This window comes from Microtus ochrogaster, unplaced genomic scaffold, assembly GCF_000317375.1.
Source record: "Microtus ochrogaster isolate Prairie Vole_2 unplaced genomic scaffold, MicOch1.0 UNK9, whole genome shotgun sequence".
NCBI classification, from domain to species: Eukaryota; Metazoa; Chordata; class Mammalia; order Rodentia; family Cricetidae; genus Microtus; species Microtus ochrogaster.
The window spans coordinates 6,447,856-6,468,090 of record NW_004949107.1 but is presented as its reverse complement, the minus strand read 5'-3'; the positions used below and the strand labels follow the sequence as shown (position 1 = coordinate 6,468,090).

At 46.7% G+C, this 20,235-nt stretch overlaps 1 protein-coding gene across 1 annotated transcript in view; it reads left to right on the top strand.

Moving 5' to 3' along the window:
* Positions 1-18,925, top strand: part of Slc1a4 (solute carrier family 1 member 4) — a 37,777-nt gene extending 18,852 nt beyond the window's left edge. The window contains exons 2-8 of the mRNA XM_005366453.3: positions 3,525-3,567; positions 5,775-5,837; positions 7,430-7,596; positions 11,543-11,776; positions 12,466-12,660; positions 14,149-14,283; positions 16,660-18,925. Coding sequence (XP_005366510.1) covers positions 3,525-3,567; positions 5,775-5,837; positions 7,430-7,596; positions 11,543-11,776; positions 12,466-12,660; positions 14,149-14,283; positions 16,660-16,894 — 1,072 coding nt within the window. The 3' untranslated portion in view covers positions 16,895-18,925. The remainder of the gene's footprint in view (positions 1-3,524; positions 3,568-5,774; positions 5,838-7,429; positions 7,597-11,542; positions 11,777-12,465; positions 12,661-14,148; positions 14,284-16,659) is intronic.
* Positions 18,926-20,235: the final 1,310 nt, after the last annotated feature.

Sequence of the window (20,235 nt, the reverse complement as noted above, 5' to 3'; positions counted from 1 at the left end):
ATCTCCTGTCCAGAATTATGTTCCAAAGCCTTCATTGAGGAATCTAAAGTATGAAGTTTGTCCATTAGAGATAACTTCTCATCTTTGGACATAATTTTTATGGCATAAACCGTGCCTTCTTATATTGGCAATCTTTCCACCAATCTGTCATAAGCTTTAGACAAAATTTGATTGTCACATTCAGCAGTTTTGATTCTCTCAGTTAATGTTTCGGTTCCTACAGAAAGGGACTGCTAAAGCTTACGATCCAAATCAGCTGTTCCTTCTTCCATAGTAATGAATTTCTCCTTAACATCAGCCTGTACCTTTTCTAAATTTTGCTCAGTTAACCGAGTCATGTTAAACAAAGATCTGTTCTCTTCCTGGAGAACTTCAAACTGATTCTTGAGAAGATTGTTGTCATTCTCAATAGTTTTTAAACATTCAACCTCTGCCTTAAGAATTCTGGATTCGTCTATTAAAGACTTTATCATATTCCTTTTATCAAACCACATAGTACCAAGGAAAACTACGAATCCCAGAAAGATCCATAGATGTGGGGTGCTAGACACCTCTTGTAAAATCTCCCACATGGTACACTCAAAAAGGCTGTTAAAGTCCCGAATTGTAACGTTATCAAACATTTTATTTATAAAAGAAAAATTTTTTTTACCTGCAATGACCGGTTCCTGCCAATGGTGGCAAAAGAGTCCACTTGAGTCCACGTGGAGAGCGGGTCTGAAATAACTCAAAACCAAATGTTATTGTTTTGCCTGAGGAGTTAGAGTGGTCGCGGAAGGGGTCACTTTGAATCAGACCAAATCTGCCGCTGTGGCTGCTTTTGTTGTAAAACCACAGGTACTTGAGCTTCCAGGGTTCTGCTCCAAACACCAAGGCAGGCAGGGAGGGGTTAATTGCTCCCGCGAGCAGGCGGGGCAGAATGGGCGTGTGTGTGGCCGAGTGTATCTCAGACTTGGCACTGGAGCCCGAGTCACAAACTAAAAAGCAAAAGCGGCACCTGGGAGTGTGCTGTGTTAGCTAGCAGGCTAGGCGCTTGATTCCAAACGCACTTCCTGAGCTCCGGTAGCTAATCTTGCTCGCAAAGGCTGGTAAAGATCGAGCTCGCCCCCCCCCCCGCCCCCCCGTGCTGGGGCAGGGGCAAGTGCCCAATGTTGGATGCCAAAATGTAGCAGCATAAATGAATGCAAACAGATTGTAAACAAATATACACAGCTTTAATGGTGAAATTAGACTTACAGTACCACGGTTCCCGCGGAGAACAGGAAACAAAAGGGCAGTCTGCACGCAAGCCTGGCAGATTTATAGGTAAACATTCGCCTGAGGCGGACATGCCCCCTAAGGCTGGGCTTAACCCTACACAAATGATTGAGGAGAACACCTGACTTCAGCCTCTGGCGTCAGCATGTGTGACCATAGTGTGCGTTCGTACACACATGCCAAGTGAACATATACACAGACACAAATAAGTAAACGAGTCTTTTAAAAAACACGTAAATTCAATAAATCAGAGGTTGGACCCTTCTTTCTGATTAGAATCACTGCTAACCATCTTACCAAAAGCAATCTACAGATTCAGTGCAATGCCCAGCAAAATTCTTCACAGACCTCGAAAAGAACAGTACTCAACTTCATATGGAAAAGCAAAAAACCCAGGATAGCCAAGACAATCCTGGACAATAAAAGAACTTCTGTAGGCATCACAAACCCTGACTTCAAACTCTACTACAGAGCTACAGTACTGAAAGCAGTGTGGTATTGGCATAAAAGCAGACAAGAGGACCAATGGAACTAAATCAAAGACCCGGATATTAATCCACACACCTACGAACACCTGATTTTTGAAAAAGAAGCAAAAATTATAAAATGGAAAAAAGAAAACATATTTAACAAATGGTGCTGGCCTAACTGGATATCAACATGTAGAAGAATGAAAATAGACCCATATCTATCACCATGCACAAAACTCAAGTCCAAATGGATCAAAGACCTCGGCATAAATCCAGCCACACTGAACCTTAAAGAAGAGAAAGTGGGAAGTACACTTGAACACATTAGCACAGGAGACCACTTCCTAAATAAAACCCCAATAGTACAGACGCTGAGGGAAACAATTGATAAATGGGATCGCCTGAAACTGAAAAGCTTTTGTGAAGCAAAGGACATGGTCATCAAGACAAAACGGCAGCCTACAGAATGGGAAAAGATCTTCACCAACCCCACATCAGACAGAGGTCTGATCTCCAAAATATACAAAGAACTCAAGAAATTGGACATCAAAAGAACAAATAATCCAATTAAAAATGGAGTACAGATCTAGACAGAGAACTCTCAACAGAGGAATCTAAAATGGCTGAAAGACACTTAAAGAAACGCTCAACATCCTTAGTCATCAGAGAAATGCAAATCAAAACAACTCTGTGATTCCATCTTACACCTGTAAGAACAGCCAAGATCAAAAACACTGATGACAACTTATGCTGGAGAGGATGTGGAGTAAAGGGAACACTCCTGCATTGCTGGTGGGAGTTAGTCAAGGCTCGGTGGTTATAAATAAGGCTATTATCGTGCTGAACCCTGGGGAGTCAAGGGGTTTGGGGAAAGTTAATCATAAAGGATTTTGTTGTTCTTGCCAGGACAAATTTCAGAACCCTAGTACCCTCCCTTCCAAAGTCCCTCAGTTCCATAAATGGATCTCAGTTACTGTAACAACACAAAATCCATTGGTTCGGCAGGTGTAGTGATAGACACCTATAATTCCAACTCTTGGAAAGCCGAAGAAGGAAGGTGGAGGGTTTAAAGTTGGCCTGGACTACACAGTAAACTTTGTTCCACAATTAAACAAATAAAATCCCTGGGACCGGAGAGATGGCGCAGCTTTTAGGTGGGTTGACTACCCTTGCAAAGGACTCGTGTTCAGTTCCCAGGCCCCATCAGGTGACTCCGCTGTAGTTACTTTGCAGGATCCAGCACCCTTGTTTGACCTCTGGGGGTGCCTGCACAGACGTGTGCATGGCCGAGAAGATGCACAAACATGCACAAACAATAAAAATAAATCTTGCTTTTGTTTTTTGAGACAGGGTTTCTCTGTGTAGCCCTGATTGTTCTGGAACTCACTCTGTAGACCAGGCTGGCCTCTGACTCACAGAGATCTGCCTGCTTCTGCCTCCCCAGTGCTGGGATTAAAGGCGTGAGCCACCACCACCATGGCATAAGTGTAAATCTTAAAACAATGACAAAACCCCCCAAGCCTGTGGTGCTCAGACGTTCAGCATCATCTCTGCTACCCAGCCAGTTCAAGGCTGTCTTGGCTACATGAAATGCTATAAATTTTTAAAGAATGAGCTGGGGGTATAGTTCAATGTTAGGACACTTGCCTGTTGTATGTAGAGCCCCAAGTTATCAAACCTTAGTACTAAACAAAACAGAAACAACCAAAAAAAAAAAAAGAAAGAAAGAAAAGCAACAACAACAACAAAAAAAAGGACAAATATACAATCCTGACGAAATACTTTCTTTTTCAACAGAAACCTGTTTCCTTCCAATCTTGTGGTTGCAGCATTCTCTACGGTAAGGTTTGCTACTTTGTCAAGTACATGAAACTTTGTTTGAAGAACTGTATGTATTAATGCCCAGAATGCGATAATGTCGAGTAAGGATGGATCCTACTGTAGACCATCCCCAAACCCTTCAGGAATGAGTCTTATTTGGAGAAATGGCCCTGAAATCATGATCAGGCCTCAACGAGGGAAGGAGAGCATCACACACACACACACACACACACACACACACACACACACACAATGGACAATCTATAATAGAGTCAAACGGTGTGGTCATGAAGGGAGGGGGCTTCCCTGTGAAATCTGGAGAGGAGTCTCATTTATAGCGAGAAAAAAAAAGAGACAGGAGTGCCATGAGGATGAGTGGGGGAGGCCAGAGGAACCTCTTCACAGACATTCCAGAACCATCGAAAGGGATCTTGTTATAAGGAAACATTAGGGTTGGTTTCTATAGAAGGATACTTGGAACAAGATTAAGAAGTGACAAAACTCTAAAATGTAGAAAGGGGGCTTCAAAACCCCCTACAGTCTTTAGAAAATGCCCCCAAACCATTGTTTGGAGAATGTCCTAAACATTGTAGAATTTTTAGAAATAGTATTTTTGTTCTGCTGAACATGTTCCAGAAAAAAAGAAGAAGTAGGAGGAAAGCTTCCCACAGTCACTACCTAGAATAACTTTTCACTGACATTTAGGTGTATATTCTTCAGGTTAGTTAGTTAGTTAGTTAATTATTGTTAGTTAGTTGTTAGTTAGTTAGTTAGTTAGTTAGTTAGTTAGTTAGTTAGTTAGTTGTTAATTCTGTGTTTGAATGTTCTTCTGCATGTATATCCGTGCACCACATGCATGCCTGGTGCCCTCAGAAGGCCCTTGGAGTTATGGACAGTTGTGAGCACCCGTGTGGGTGCTGGGAATTGAATCCGGGTCCTCTGGAAGAGCAGCCAGTGTTCTACCTTTTCTCTAATCCCTGTGAATGCAGATTTTAAACATAATTATGCACATATATGGCTCCCACGTATACATGCACAGATAAGCTTTATGACACACCCTTTCTATGGCAGCCTAGGACGAACCTTTTCCCTCTCGCTGAGAAGTTGGTGGCTGTAAGAATATAGCACACTTTTCTGCCTGTGCCCTGTAGGATGTACAGGTTGTTTGTAGATTTCCCCCTTTTTTAAGCAGTGTGGAAAAGAAGGACCTCGAGCCGTTGTTCACACAGAAAATGAGTAGATAGGCCCAGGCATTTTGATCTGATTGCTTTTTATGAGAAAAAAAATGCTCTTTTTATTTCTTCGTTTTTGTTTTGTATATTTTTTTACACAGAGGAAAACTACCTATTTTGCGTTTTTAATCTGCATGTGAGCACGGGGTGAACTATATATATAATGTGAGGTAGAGAGAACAGTAGCTACATAGAGCTTTTGGTGCTTGTCACAAAAAGGATGGGGTGGGGTTGGTTTCCCTGCCCCCCCCCATCACGAGACAGCTACATACATCTGCCTCTCCGAAACTTTGATAAAGCTGAGAGAATGGGCACAAGCAGGCGCTTGGGTCTGTGCTGTCTGGACATCTGACCGCTCTGGAGCCACACGACCTCAGTAGCTGTGATGAGACCTGCGCTCCTGCAGAGCCCACGCAGTAGTGGGGACAGAGATGTGGTGCACACCCTGCAGAGGTGTGTCTGCTCAGCCAACAGTAGGCCAGGGCCTGGGAGACTTGGCCAGCAGACTCTGTCTTGCCTCATGTCCCTTCCTCTGGAGGTGACAGCTCACACCAGGTTAGAAACAGATGCCAAAGAGCAGCCACGCTTGAGCCATTCTGGAACACAGTGGATAAATGAAATGAATGAATGAAAAAACGTGATGGACTTTAGCTTTCTGGAATGTGTGCCAAACCTCAAATAATCTGAGCATGAGCTGTTAGAGCACCAAACTATCAGCAGGAAACTGTGCACCTCTTCTTTAACCTTTTGCCCAAGGAACAGGTGGGAATTCTATTTCCTTGGGTCGCTAACTCACCCAAAAACTTCTTAGGGCGGGCTGCCTTGGTGTTAATGGGACTTTTGTGCAGGTTTCAGAGGTCAGTGTCAGGCCAGCCAAGTGCAGCCTGACCAGCACATTCACAGGATAGCAGTAGAATAAGACCTCTCTAGGCCCTCAGTGTCTCGGTTCCTCTAGACTCGTTCACTGACAATGGGTTCTCTTCCTCTCTATCAGTCTGCAACCAGTTACAAAATGGTGACCCATAACACCACCTCGGGGAACGTGACCTACGAGAAGGTAAGAATCTCCAGAAGATCGCAAAGGGGTGTGGAAAGCAAATCAGCTTCCTTAATGAAGGATGTCCACCATACGTCTTTTACTTCCTGGGGCTGGAAATTGGGGTTTCTGAATGGGATATTTAAAGCCTCCAGGTTAGGTTTGCTCCTTACCACCACGGCCCAATGCCAGAGTCTGGCGCACAGGAATCTTCCAGAGGTCTGTAAGCTCTTCCGAACACTCCTTCTTTCCTAATGCAATGGAAAGTGACAGTGTACACACAGAGCTTGGAAAAACACTAACAAGATGTAAGGGAGAAATAAAAATAACACAATAGGGCTGGAGAGATGGCTCAGCGGTTAAGCGCACTGACTGCTCTTCCAGAGGATCCAAGTTCAATTCCAAGCAACCACGTGGTGGCTCACAACCATCTGTAATAAGATCTGGTGCCCTCTTCTGGCCTACAGGCAGGATACTGTATAAATAAATAAATCTTTAAAAAAAAATAGCATAATAACCCAATACATATTTTACCATGTAAATGGACAATTTAGAAGATATAGCAAAGTTTTTGTGTATTTCCATCTACTTGGAATTAATAAATTTGGATTTAAAAAGCAGTGGGGCCTGGTACTGATAGAGCACTGTCCCCAGCACTTATGAGGCTGAGGCAAGAGAATCACTGTGAGTTCCAGGATAGCCTAGGCTATACAGAAAGATTCTGTCTCAGACATAAAATTAATTATCAAAAAAAAAAAAAAAAAAAAAAGCTTGGTGGCATGTGGAAATAAGGCAAGAGGATCCGGAGCCCAGGGTGAAGACCAGCCAGTGCAGCATGGCAAAACCCCATCGCTATAAATACAATAAAGTTTCTCTGCTGTAGGTCCTAAAATCTCAGCACTAAGGAGACTGAGACGGGTGTTTCAAGTCAGCCTGGACTACATAGTCGAAGGGCCCGTCTCAGAATAACAAAAGTCAAAAATAAACAAAAGCAGTAAGGCAGAATCTCGCCTCATAGTGTTAGTACTTTTTTTGCATCTTTTGAAAATAGGTGCTAAGCCAATACTTTCCCATCTGTCATGTGTACGGTAACCCAGAATGCCACAGCTGCTCCTGCAGGTAGACATGTTGTGCCAGGGATTTGGATTTTGATACTTTATCTTGTCAACACACCTTTCTAAAGTGGAAAATGACACTTGGTAAAGTTAAAACAAAATGGTGTCTTTCTTGAATTTACATCAGCTTGGTCTCTTTGGAAAGTTCAAGGTCTTTGTGTATGTCTGTGTGAGGGTGTCAGAACCTGGAGTTACAGACAGTTGTGAGCTGCCATGTGGGTGCTGGGAATTGAACCTGGGTCCTCTGGAAGAGCAGTCAGGGCTCTTAACCACTGAGCCATCTCTCCAGGCCCGTAGGTAAAATTTTTATTTGTTGGTTTTGTGTATCCTAGACTGTATGTCCCATTGTTTTCTGCTCCCTTGATTTTGACTCGCTAAAGGTTAAAAGGAAATATAAGTGTTTGATTGTTCGACACACCGTGTCCCAGAGCCCGAGCAGACCCGCTCCAAAGTGACCCATCTGTTGTTGAATATAAATCTATCTCTTCTGATCTGCAGGTCCCCATTGTCACCGACATTGAAGGGATGAACATTTTAGGACTGGTCCTTTTTGCCCTGGTGTTAGGCGTGGCTCTCAAGAAGCTAGGCCCCGAGGGAGAAGAGCTCATCCGCTTCTTCAATTCCTTCAATGAGGCAACGATGGTGCTGGTGTCCTGGATTATGTGGTGAGTGTCACTCTGCCATCTCTCTTCCTCTGTCCCCCTCGCATCTAGGAAAGATTTGATACTCTAGGTTACCTTGTGGGACTCCTGGCCTCATGCCCGGTGTGCAGTTAATGAAATACAAACCAGCCATGGTACAAGGTGTGATGATGGGACCCATGTGAGATGGCTCAGTGGCTAAGAGTAAGCCTGAAAACCTGAGTTTGATCTTTGGAACCCACAGTGGGAGGAGAAAACAAATGCCTAAAAGTTGTTGTCCAACCTCCATATGTACCCAGACATCCCATACACACACACACACACACACACACACACATGCATTGACCATGATGACGACGATTTAAATCATGGTGCAATCATCTCTCCTCTTGTCTGGATCTCCTAGAGATCTGGTGTGCCCATTGTTACCGTGTGGTGTCCACACTGACTCCTTGACTCCGATCACCACCGTCCATGTTTGGGTTCCCATGTTGGCCCGTATGTTTGCCATGTCCAGCTTGTGGTCTGCTGAATAAAAGAAGGTTCTTGTATCTTCCAATGATAAACGTTAAGATTTGAGGAGGCTTGCCAGTGTGACCTTTTACAACAAAGAGGACAAACGCTTCTCACCCTGCTTGGGTAAAACTTGAAGCGGCCATTTGTGAAAGCTTCTAATTTATAAGTGCTCCTCTGTGTCATCTTAATGGAAGGATGATCGCTCGATAGAGATCATTAGCTTGATTCCTGCTGAAAGATAATGATTTGACCATCTCCTTCAAAACAGCTTCCCTGAAACCAGCCAGTCCCAGACCTCAGGTCTTCAAAGCTTTTCCGGCACTTCACCTGTCTTAAACACCATGACATCAACAGCATGGAGAGAAAGGGGTTTATTTTAGCTTACAGTTCCCCATCCCAGTCCATCATGGGAGGAAGTCGGGGCAGGAACCTGGGGGCAGGAGCTAATGTAGAGGTCATGGAGGGGTGCTGCTTACTGGCTTGTCCTCACAGCTTGCTCAGCCTGCTTTCTTACAGCACCCAGGACCACCGTCCTGGGGTGGCTCTGCCTAAGGTCATCTGGGCCCTCCCCCATCAACCATCAATCGAGAAAATACCCTACGCCACAGGCCAATCAGGTGGGGGCATTTTCTCCATTGCTGTTCCCTCCTCCCAAGTGACTTAGCTAGCCTGTGGCAAGTTGACCTTAAAAATTCGCTAGCACATCCGCTGAGCAGACCTCGGAATTTTAACCTCCATCCATTAGTTGTTAAAAACTAGTTTATGCTTTCATGCACGAAGTGTTTCTTTTATTGTCGACCGCTAACAATCCCAGCGCTATTCTCTCTGATGACTTAGGTTCCAACTGGACTGGATTTAGGAGAAATTTGAAACTGACAGGCCTAATCTGGACCCCATCAAGTGGTGTTTCTCTTGCTCAGTGTAAAAATGACACAGTATAACTCTCACGGCAAGCGTGCCTCTTCCCTTGGTTGCCATCGTTCTGAGGAGAGAACTGTGGTTTGGTTTAATTCGGTTCGGTTTTCTGAAGTAGGGTCTCATGTAGCCCAGGTTGGCCTTGAACTTGCTGTGCAGCCAAGGCTGATCTAGAGCTCCCGATCCCCATGTCTGAATCTCCCAAGTACTGGCAGACCTACGTTAGCACACCCACGTAAGTGCCCTTACTCCTGAAAACAGAGTGTCTGAACTGTTAGAGAACGGACAGGTCTGCAAGCAGGCAGGGCACAGAAGGGAAAGCTGGCATGGGCAGTCATATCCCATGGGTGCCCGCCCAGTTGAAAATCAAGTAATAGCAAGTTGGCTTTGCCAGGAATTGATGAGGATGAGATTAAGGTTCTTAACCCTGGTACTTTTGCCATCTTGACTGGCCTTCAAAGTCATGACCGTGTCTTCCTGACAACTCCAAAAGTACCCTAAGAGAAAAGAAATCCCCCCTGGGTTGCCACGGGGGCAGGAGTAGGGTGGATGGTTCCCCTCTAGACTGTTGGTGGGAATGAGGATTGGCACACACTTCAGAGAACAATGCAGCACCACTGCCCATTGAAAATGTGCACACCTTCAAGTCAGCAGGGTCCCCACTTGATATCTTGACTAGAGAACACAGGCATATGAGCACCGGCAGGTATGTTTCCAAAGATGAGAACCTAGGAAGAAACCACGGCACTTCCATTTTGAGAAAATACTAAAAAACAAGGCCATGAGCTATGCACACTTGTAATCCCAGCCAGTGACTTGTGGAGGTAAGAGGATCAGGAGTTCAAGGACAGCCTTGACTACGCGTGACCCTGCCTCAAACCCCTTCCTTTGAAGAAAGAAAGCATGGTGAAGGTTAGGAGCAATGCAAATGTCTATCAGTAGCAAGCAGGTGGATAAACAAGATGTTATATCTATAACATGGAGTGGTGTAAAAATGATCCTCTGGTGTACACTACAACATGGAGGCACCTTTAAGGCATTAGGCTAATGAAACAGGTCATCACAGAAGGACAAAAATGTGTGTTCTGCTTTTGTGTACCAGAGGCCAACTGGGGTGGAGGGCCTGGGAGCCATAATCCAACGAGAACAGAGCTTCACTCAGGAACGATGGAAACACCCTTGGTCTGGGTGGTGATGGCTGCCCCACAATTCCAATGTCCTTAGTGACGATCAACTCTACACAGTGGGTCATCTAAATGCTAAATTTTGTGTGTATTTCATCGCATGCAAAGGTAGCTTTCTAAATACTGGTATGAAAATATCTTGGTAGCATAATGTGGAGTGCTTGTCTAAGGGGAGGCTGGCTGGAGGCGGCCGCCAAAAAGCAGTGTGCCTGTCCTCTGGAGGATGAACTGTTATTGAAGATGAGACTTAAAATTCCTAACACCACATAAAATGTGTCTAGAAAGAAAACTCAAGAAGCCAGTCACACTGGCCATCTCCACTGGGCGCTCAGGGGCTGACAGGAGAGGCTCACGCTACTCACCCTTTGTGCCCCTGGAAACCTGAACTAGGAGGCATTATTAAGTAAAAATTAAAATGTATAAATTAAAACGATTGTAGGACTATTACTGAATTGATGCTAAATTTACAGAACTGATTTTTGTTCTTTGTAGTTTCCATAATTTATTCCTTTTCTCACTTAAAAACAAAAAAAAAAGATCCTTGTTCTGGCAGTGTTCCCAGAACCTCATTGTTAATGACTTTTTCCCACAGAATCATGTCGGCTAAACCAAAAAGAATGTAGACCGTCCCAGAAGCCCCGGGCTATGTTCCGTTGTATCACAGCAGTTTTGTAGAATTCACGTCTTTCTGAGTTCTCAGAACAGGTCTGAGCGAAGCTGAAAGTCAAGTTTGTAGTCTCAGGGCCTTTAGTTGCCAGGTAGTTGGTAGCCATCCATCGGTCAGGAACATATGTAGAGCCAGTTTACATGCCTGTAAACTCAGCACCCAGGAAGTTGAGGCAGGGGGATTTCATGCTCCAGGCAAATCTGGATTATGTAGTGAGACCTTGTCTAAAAGGAAGGAAAGGGGAAGAAGGAGAGGAGAGAAGAAAAACTCAAAGAAAGTAAGTGTGCATAGATCAAAGAAAAGTGGTCTACATGTACAGATGCACTCAGTTGCGAGACCTTCATTTCAATCAGTCACGCAATCTATTTTTTTTTAAAAAAAAAAAAAGGTCAGTTCCATCTTTTCCTGTTTTTAGAATAACTATGCAGTGATGAAAATAACCAGTTGAAAGTTTCTGTTTTGGGAGACCCAGCATCTCCCAGCCCCTCCTCAGCACTTTGCCAAAGGCCCAGCATCTCCCAGCCCCTCATCAGCAACTCCCTCAAAGCCCAATATTTCCCATCCCCTCCTCAGCACCTCGCCAAAGATCCAGCATCTCCCAGCCCCTCCTCAGCACCTCGCCAAAGATCCAGCATCTCCCAGCCCCTCCTCAGCACCTCCCTGATGAGTGTCTGTGCTTGTGACCTAGGTACGTCCCGATAGGCATCACGTTCCTGATTGGAAGCAAGATTGTGGAAATGAAGGACATCGTCATGCTTGTGACCAGCCTTGGGAAATATATCTTCGCATCTATCCTGGGCCATGTTATTCATGGAGGAATTGTTCTGCCTCTTGTCTATTTTGCTTTTACACGAAAAAACCCTTACAGATTCCTCCTGGGCCTCCTCACGCCGTTTGCTACAGCTTTCGCCACCTGTTCCAGGTGAGTGAGCTCAGGAACGTCCTTGGCTACTCAACCCTATGGGAGTGGAGTCAGGTGAGCCCGGTGGCTCTCTTTGGGACATTTGATGTTCTGTTCTGCCTGTCCACCATGGGGTGGTTTGCGAGTCAGGCAAGGGGCTGGAGATTGAAACACACACACAGAGACAGAGACACAGGTCGTCCTTGAAACAAGAATGCCCCCTTTATTGTGTTCCAGGGAAGCTTACATAGGGCTCTCCTTGACTAATGGCCATGACCCAGCTCTTGGGATTTTCAGATGCAAGCCCACCAGAAACCACTCCTCTGCCATCAGGAACTCATAAGGGTCTTGTGCCCAGAGCAGCTGCAAGCACAGGAAAACAAACCATTTACTCCGGGCAGGCAAGGGGGTCACAGAAAACTCAGGGTCTGAGGGTCTGCAGTCCCCAACAATTTTATACTGAGGCAAGATGTGGCTCTTGGCTGAATCTAAGTGAATAATGGAATAAGTGGACCCTGGAAGTCATGTCTGAATCTGGTGGGTCTTGGCAAAGCCTTTGGCTACACTGGAGACTTTGAAAGAAATCTTAATTCAAGGGAAGAAAAGCTTGTTAGGATGCTGTCCATGGCCTGCTCCTGGCTCTGAGATAAGTGGTTTTCACCTGGCCAGGAAGGACTACTTTCATGCTGGATTGTTTTGTTCACTTCTAGCTCAGCTACCCTGCCGTCTATGATAAAGTGCATTGAAGAAAACAATGGTGTAGACAAGCGGATCAGCAGGTTCATTCTCCCCATTGGGGCCACTGTGAACATGGACGGAGCAGCCATCTTCCAGTGTGTGGCCGCCGTGTTCATCGCCCAGCTCAACAACGTGGACCTGAACGCGGGACAGATCTTCACCATTCTGTGAGCCTGTTATTCTTTCCTGTATCTCTAGGCCTGACTTAAAACTTCAGTTTTTTAAAAAAAAACATTTAAAAAAATGTTTTATTGTTTGGTTGGTTTGTTTATTGTGATTTCCTTTGAAAAGCCAGTCTTACCATTATTCAGTGTCTCATTGGTAAGACAGCGAGAATTCATCACCATCATCCCTTGTATCTTGGGATTTAGTTGTCTTACTGCTGGGACAGAATACCCGACAAAAAGCAACTTAAGGCAAAAAGTTATGTTTTGGCTTACGGTTTGAACGGACACAGTCCGTCGCCAGTGTGGGAAAGGTATGGACGTGTGAGTTAGTGAGTGTAAGACTGTTTGCTCACAGCTGAGTGGATCAGGGAGAGATGTGTGCTGGCATTCAGTTGCCATTCTCCTTCCTTTTCCATGCAGTCCAGGCCTCTAGCCTATGGATGGTGCTCCCCAACCTTAGGATGAGTCTTCCCACCCCAGTTAACCCTGTGTCGAAATGCCCCCACAAACACACCCAGAAGTGTGCCCCACTAAGGCCCCAGGTGTTTCCCAATTTAAGCAAACTGTCCAAATCAGCTGACCAAGGGCCTTTTTTTCTCCCCTCAGATAATGGATGGTTGAGAAGTTAGCTTTTTGCATTGCTATGACAAAGTATTTGTCAGAAATAACTTAAAAGATGGAAGGCTTATTGGGGCTCATGGCTTAGAGGGATTTTATTTTAGTCCATCGTGAGAGAGAAGAATGATGTTATGTTCACACAGTGACAGACAGGACCTGGGGCAGATATAGACTTCAAGGCCCACCCGCCCCTAGTAAACTGCTTTGGCCAGCCAAGCCCCACCTTCAAAGACTCCATAGCCTGCAAAGTACAGCAGCCAGCTGAGAAACAAGTCTTAAAACGTGAGCCTGCAGGGACATTTCAGATCCAAACTTGTGTCTTGTCTATAGTTTGTATACATTTTCCTCTATACTTTAAATCATTTCTAGACTACTTCTATACTTAATATGATGTAAGTGCTATGTGAGTGGTTGTTACACTGTATCATTAAGACAATAAGAAGAAAATGGCCTGTAGATATTAAGTAGCGACTGTTTGTTTTCACTGTGTGTGATCTGTGGTCTGTTTAATCTGTGAACACAGAACCTGAAGAGGAGAGGTCCGAGTGTACTTGAAGACTGTTTCATCCCCTAAGCCCCTAGAGCAGTGGTTCCTAACCTGGGGGTCACAGCCCTCTCACAGGAGCCAATTATCCAATATCCTACGTATCAGATATTTACACTGTGATTCCTGACAGTAGCAAAATTACAGTCGAAGTAGTAACGAAAATAATTTCATGGCTGGGGGTCCCCACTACATGAGGAACTGTGTTAAAGGGTCACAGCGTTAGAAAGGCTGAGAAGCACTGCCCCAGATCGTATGGGTGTTTTCTGTAAGTCCTGGCTGCAATGCTCTGTGGTCATGGCTGACTTTGCTTTGCCGTCCTCTAGAGTGACTGCCACGGCCTCCAGTGTCGGAGCAGCGGGTGTGCCGGCTGGAGGGGTCCTCACCATTGCCATTATCCTGGAGGCCATTGGACTGTCCACAGAATACCTCTCTCTGATCCTCGCTGTGGACTGGATTGTGTAAGTAGCTGATACCAAGGACCCTGGAGTAAAGAAAGTCTCTTGAGGCCCCTGGGAACTTGATGCTCCACTGGGCCCGGAATGTGCAGAGAAACTTAAAACCATCCTTGCTGGGGAAAGAGTCTATAGTTAAGTTGGCAAAACCAGATTTAGAACTCTAAGAAGTCAACAGCTGCCAGGAGGTGGTGGCACACGCCTTTAATCCCAGCACTTGGGAGGCAGAGGCAGGTGGATCTCTGTGAGTTCGAAGCCAGCCTGGTCTACAGAGCAAGTTCGGGCAGGCTCCAAAGCTACACAGAGAAACCCTATCAAAAAAAGAAAAAAAGAAAGAAAGAAAAATAAGGTCAGCAGTATAATAGTCAAGAGCCCGTGGACATCCATGAATGGCGTGAGACACAATCATTAGAACTTGCTTGTAGCATTAAGTAGGTACAAGGAACTATGCAGGTGATGGCAGAGTAGAATAACTGATTGGAGCAGTGGCTGGCCTTGGCCTTGGCAAACATCCAAAGAATGGTTTCTATGCAAGGAGAGCATGCCAACACCTTATGCTTGAACTCAGGAGATGTTAGGTAAGCAGATGACCAGGCTGCTGTCCCTGGGGTTCCGTGCAGACACAAGAGTTTCTAGATATTGATTGCTTGAGCCTTGTGATACCTTTTGTAGGTATAAATCTACTGTCCTATAGGAAAGCTGGCTGAGGTAGTGATGCAGAAAGCACAGATCACAGGGTAAACCACTGGGGCCTGAGCCCAGCCCATCTGTGTGTCTGCTCCTGTAACCACAGCAGTCATGGCGAGGGTAAATGAGTCAGCATATGTGCAGTGCACAGAAGACGGGGCAGGTGGAGCAGCATTCGGTAAACATGTAACAAAGAGGACAGTCCTGCCAGACTGCCACAGCCACGCTGGGTGGAGCTCACTTCAGGTGCCTGACACTCATCTGCGAGGGTACTTGGAAGTGGTAGCCTTCCCAACTTAAAACAGCTCGCTTGCCAAATTCTGACGGCTCTTCATGGAAATGGGGTGAAGCGTCCAATAAGGACTCCTGTGTTCTGGATGCCTCACCAGAGGAAGCTCCATCCCTGGGCTGGCCAGGACCAGAGCAATGGCAGGGATCATCTGTCTCGTCTTTCCTGCTTCCTCCTGTGCCTCGGGGAACGGATCTCAGAGATGCCCAGCAGGGAAGGGAATTGGCACCATGCTGGATGCCCAGCAGAGGCCTGTGGGCACACGGGCTGCTCGCAGTCAGGACTCCAGCCCTCTAGGGCCTTTCGGGAGGATCACCATTTTCCTGCCTTCAAAATGGCCTTCTCTGAGCTCCAGTGACTGGGGTAGATGTTGAGCTAACCTGTGCTAAGTAGGCTATGGGGAAGCCAGTGCTGTTTTCTATGACATGCTTGCCCACAGCCATGGAATGCTCTTGCCGACGGAAGCGGGATTGAAGTTCTAGTATACTGAACACAAAACCACGTCTGCTCTCTTCTCCCAAATGCATGCATTGTTCTCTGTAGTGGGACCCATTGCATGTAACAGAACCGTGTGGGAAGGTGGCTGGAAGGAACTAGATTGCATTGCTCGGGTCAAGGCCCAGAGCTGTGGAATATGCGCAAGGGATTGTCTGCTATTTTCCACTCCTCTTTTCCCGGTATTTTCTACAAGTCTATTACTTTCCTAGGAGTAAATACTGCTCAAGGAAAGCAGTTTAGAGCAGGTCTGTTAGTGGTGTGCCCACCAGTAGCACAGCCGCATCCAGCAGGACTCCAGGGGCAGGGATTGCCCCGACGGGGGTGCCGAGGACATAGAGAAAGGACAAACTTACAGGAAGGCTGGGATCCATTGTACTAGGCTCTTGGATGGAGAAGCCACAGCACCCAGGAAGTTGAGCATGTTGGATACATTTGATCAGGGAGGCAAGGTTATTGCCAACTTCTGAATTAGGGATGCAGAGTTCATGGTAAATGGCTGACTAAGGAGACAAGTTTAGCTAACCTCAGTAGACAGTCTCTAAGAGAACAGCCTCCAGGCCATAAAGAGTGTGTGTGTGTGTGTGTGTGTGTGTGTGTGTGTGTGTGTGTGTGTGTTGCCCTACAGTGTATGTTTTCTCTCTGTGTGTGGCATGCTACAGTGTACATTTTCTGCATGCACACATCCTCAAATGGACCAAGGGAAGGCTTTGCCACCCCTTCTGAGGCCCCACGTGGGGAAGGCTTTTCCACTCCTGTGGGTCTGAAGCCCTGGAGTCCTTGCCGTGCCGTGTGCACATCAGACAGTACACATTCACCCTGCACACCTTCCTCAGGCCACCAGCTTGTGACAGTGCCCTCCACTGGTAACGCCGAGGATAACTTCAGTCCTTTCTCCATGTTTCCACCAGGGACCGCACTACCACTGTGGTGAATGTGGAGGGGGATGCCCTGGGAGCCGGAATCCTCAACCACTTGAATCAGAAGGCAACGAAGAAAGGTGAACAGGAGCTGCAAGAAGTGAAAGTGGAAGCCATTCCCAACTCCAAGTCGGAGGAGGAGACCTCGCCTCTGGTGACACACCAGAACCCGGCAGGCCCCGTGGCCACTGCTCCAGAACTCGAATCCAAGGAGTCGGTGCTGTGATGGTGCTGGGTCTTGGGCCAGCCTGCTAGCTGCCAGCAGCCTGCCCAGATAGCCTGCCCATCATTTAGACAGGGGCTTAGCCCTCAGACTTTTCGTCTCCCGAGCAACGCGTTGGCCCAATCACCAGTCTGAGGGTGATCCCTCAGCACAGGCCTTGGGCTCCCAGGCCAGAACTGATCACTGAGGACCAGAACACTCTGACGTTTGACTTGATCCATGTCTCAGTGGAGCTGTAGATATACCTTGACTTTATTGGGAAAGCCCCTCGAGCTGACAGGCCTGGAGGGAATTCCAGGTTCTTGGAGGCCTAGGGGTAAAGGTCGGGGCAAGGCAGATTTTTTCTTCATTGGCTACCTGTGCATCTGGTGCTTTCTGGGCAAACCAGAGGGGTTTATAATTGCCTATCACGCCGTATCATCAGCAGTAGGCACTGAAGAAGTTCCCGGATTCTTAGACTGGCTGGAATCTCATGAGCCGGCCTTCAGGTTAAAGAATTGTACTCCACCCGTGAGGGTGGCTTCTGAGGGACCAGAGGTGCTGCCCAGTGGTGGATTTACTCCAGGTGGTGGTAAGCACAGCCCGGGTCTCAGCTTGAGTAAGCCATTTCAAGTCTGAGGTCAGGGAAGACTAGAAAGCACCCCAATTAGGACAAAACAGAATTGTTCCCATTCGAGACTAGAGGCACTTAACTCCCTCCTTCTGAGACGGGGGTCTCTGCCAGCACCTCCTATTTCCATTCTGATTTGGCAACAGACCCTAAGAGCTCTTTTTTTCTGGGAGGGGGGATGTGGTCACTGCAATCCTGACCCATATAGGTCGGTCACTTTACTGCTACAGTTTGATGAAGTCCTCACTAAAACCCCTAGACCAGCAGAATCAAGTACCCCCCCCCCCCAATAAACTCACTCACTAGTCAAGGGGGGAACTCTGTGCCCAGGCCCCTGGCTTTGGTTTCTACAGTCCTGGGTCTGATGTTACCTGCCTCTTACCTACTTCACTCGGGTCTGGTAAGGCAGACAGGAAATCTGTGGAAATTACCTTTTGCTTCTTGGAAGTCAAGTACAGCATCTGTAAGCGCCCTGTTTCACCTGGGAGACCGCTTTCTCCATGGAGGCTGCCTCCTGGTCTGAGCGGCTCTCCTGAACAGAACTGTGTTCTCGTCAACTTGCGTTCCGAAGAGTCGTGATAACCATCCGCGTGGCCTCTTCCTTGGCTGGCCACCACCTCCCACCACAGTTCTGCCAACCCCACCCAGAGTAGGAGATTAAGCCCCCGAGTCCTGCTCATCCCCTCGCTTTCCCCGGTGTGTGTATCGCTGGGCCCCACAGACTTGGGACTATGCTGAGTGAGGGGATGGGGAAGATCCACAAGGAACAGAGCCCCAAGTGTGAAGGCCCAGCTTCTTAGAACAACGGAGCCGCTTCACTCTACTATGGAGCCAGGAGCGACCGTGTACTAAGGAGAGAGTGGCCAGACCTCGTTGCCAACACTGTTTTTAATGGGGAATCAATCCCAATGTTTGATTATGAATGAGCATTTGGTATTTTTTAAGTTTCAGTGAATTTTTTTTTTAGTATTTACATATATTTTATGTACAGTGTTTGTGTGTGTGCATTGCGTGGTTTTTAACTCCAAGCAGGTTTGAGTTCAGATAAGGGGGAACTAATACAAATTATGTCTTTGACATCCTGATAGTCCAGTTTCTAAAGAATCTTGTTAAGTAGGGATTGGAGCTGGACAGTGAACTGGCTAGACACTTGGGTCCCAACCTGGACCCCCAATAAAGAGTGCTGTCGTGGTCTGGAGGAAGGTGACAGACATGGGATCTTCCTCTTGGAGGCCAGAAGCTGAGTTTTGGCTACCGGAAGAGTGGATGGGGTTGAGTCATGAGAAAGCTTCCGCTGTAACCGTTTGAAATGTCTCCTTGCTATTTTTCTAACATGTTCATCTCTTGATGTTTTGTATATGTGTGACACTTGCCTTAAAACATAGCACAGCCATCAAAAATGAGTACCGTATTTTTACTGGCACCTGCCTGTCCTTGAGTCTTGTCTTAAATTTCACGGAGCTGTCGCTCTTCTGGGGGATGACCTAGGAGGATGGAATACAGTTTTCCTTTCGCTTTTCAGGCAGCATGAGCCCCTGAGGTAAGGGGGACACTGAAGCCTCTTTGATAACTGATGTCACTAGTCCTATGTGTCTGCAACCCGTGATGGTTAGGGCTCTGGCAGAGATGTGTGGGTTTGCCGCAAACCTTTAACATTAAGTGAACATCTAGGTTGACAGGAGTTGTTAGCATTCATGCTAAGCCAAGCATTGAAGCAAGAACACGCCCCAGGCCATACATTACTGGGCAAGTCCCTATTAGTAAAATTGCCCGTGCCTGCCCTAGGGTCACCACCACACCCAGCGTATTTTCTTACATAATCTTGTCTTCATTTTTTGAAGAAATCTGTTTTTGTGTTTTGAGTTAGAGAATTACTCTGCAGCCTAAATTGATCTTGAACTGGTGAGATTCTAGCCTAAAGCTTCACAAACACTGGGCTCTCAGGCAGCTAGCATCTTATATCGTCCTGTTTTTAGTGACATCACATTCCTGCACAACGAGGAACTCTATCTAGAAGCTCCAGAGAGGATTATCCTACAAGCTCACACCAGAAACTGTGGTTTCCAGACTCTGGGGCTCTAGAGAAACAGACGTCTGTTCTGACCTGGGTCACCAGCTCTCCATATAGCTTGGAAATTGGCTTTAATTCCAGGTCGAGCATGAAGGATAAGAGAGTTTGCCTAGATCAAAGGCCTGATGGGAGCCGTGACAACAATTTAGACTGCTTCCTGGAGATTTGGGGTGTTCGGAGGTTTGAGATTAGTTCCTGGCGACTCAGCTTCTCAAGGTAGCTAAAGCGAGAGCCACTGTCCCATTGACTCAAGCCTCCTCTGTCCGGGTAGTTGGGCAGAGGTAGGTCTGTTAGAACACCCCTGCTCAAAGGAAGTTTCTATTCTAGCCATGCGTGGCCTAAACTACACAGCCAGGAGGAGCAGAAACTGTCAGGTCTTGACTCTGTCGTTAGCTTCTCTGCAGGGCTAAGCACAGTCACCTCCCAGTGCCTCAGCCTCCTCAGGCTGAAGTGTGGCTCACAGCTGCAGCAGGAACAGGTCAACGTGAAGAGCAGACAAGCTACATGAGTGCTAAGTCCTCGGGAAAGCACCAGGTCCAAAGAATATTCTGTGTGAGCCGGGCAATGTTGGCGCACGCCTTTAATCCCAGCACTCGGGAGGCAGAGGCAGGCAGATCTCTGTGAGTTCGAGACCAGCCTGGTCTACAGAGCTAGTTCCAGGAC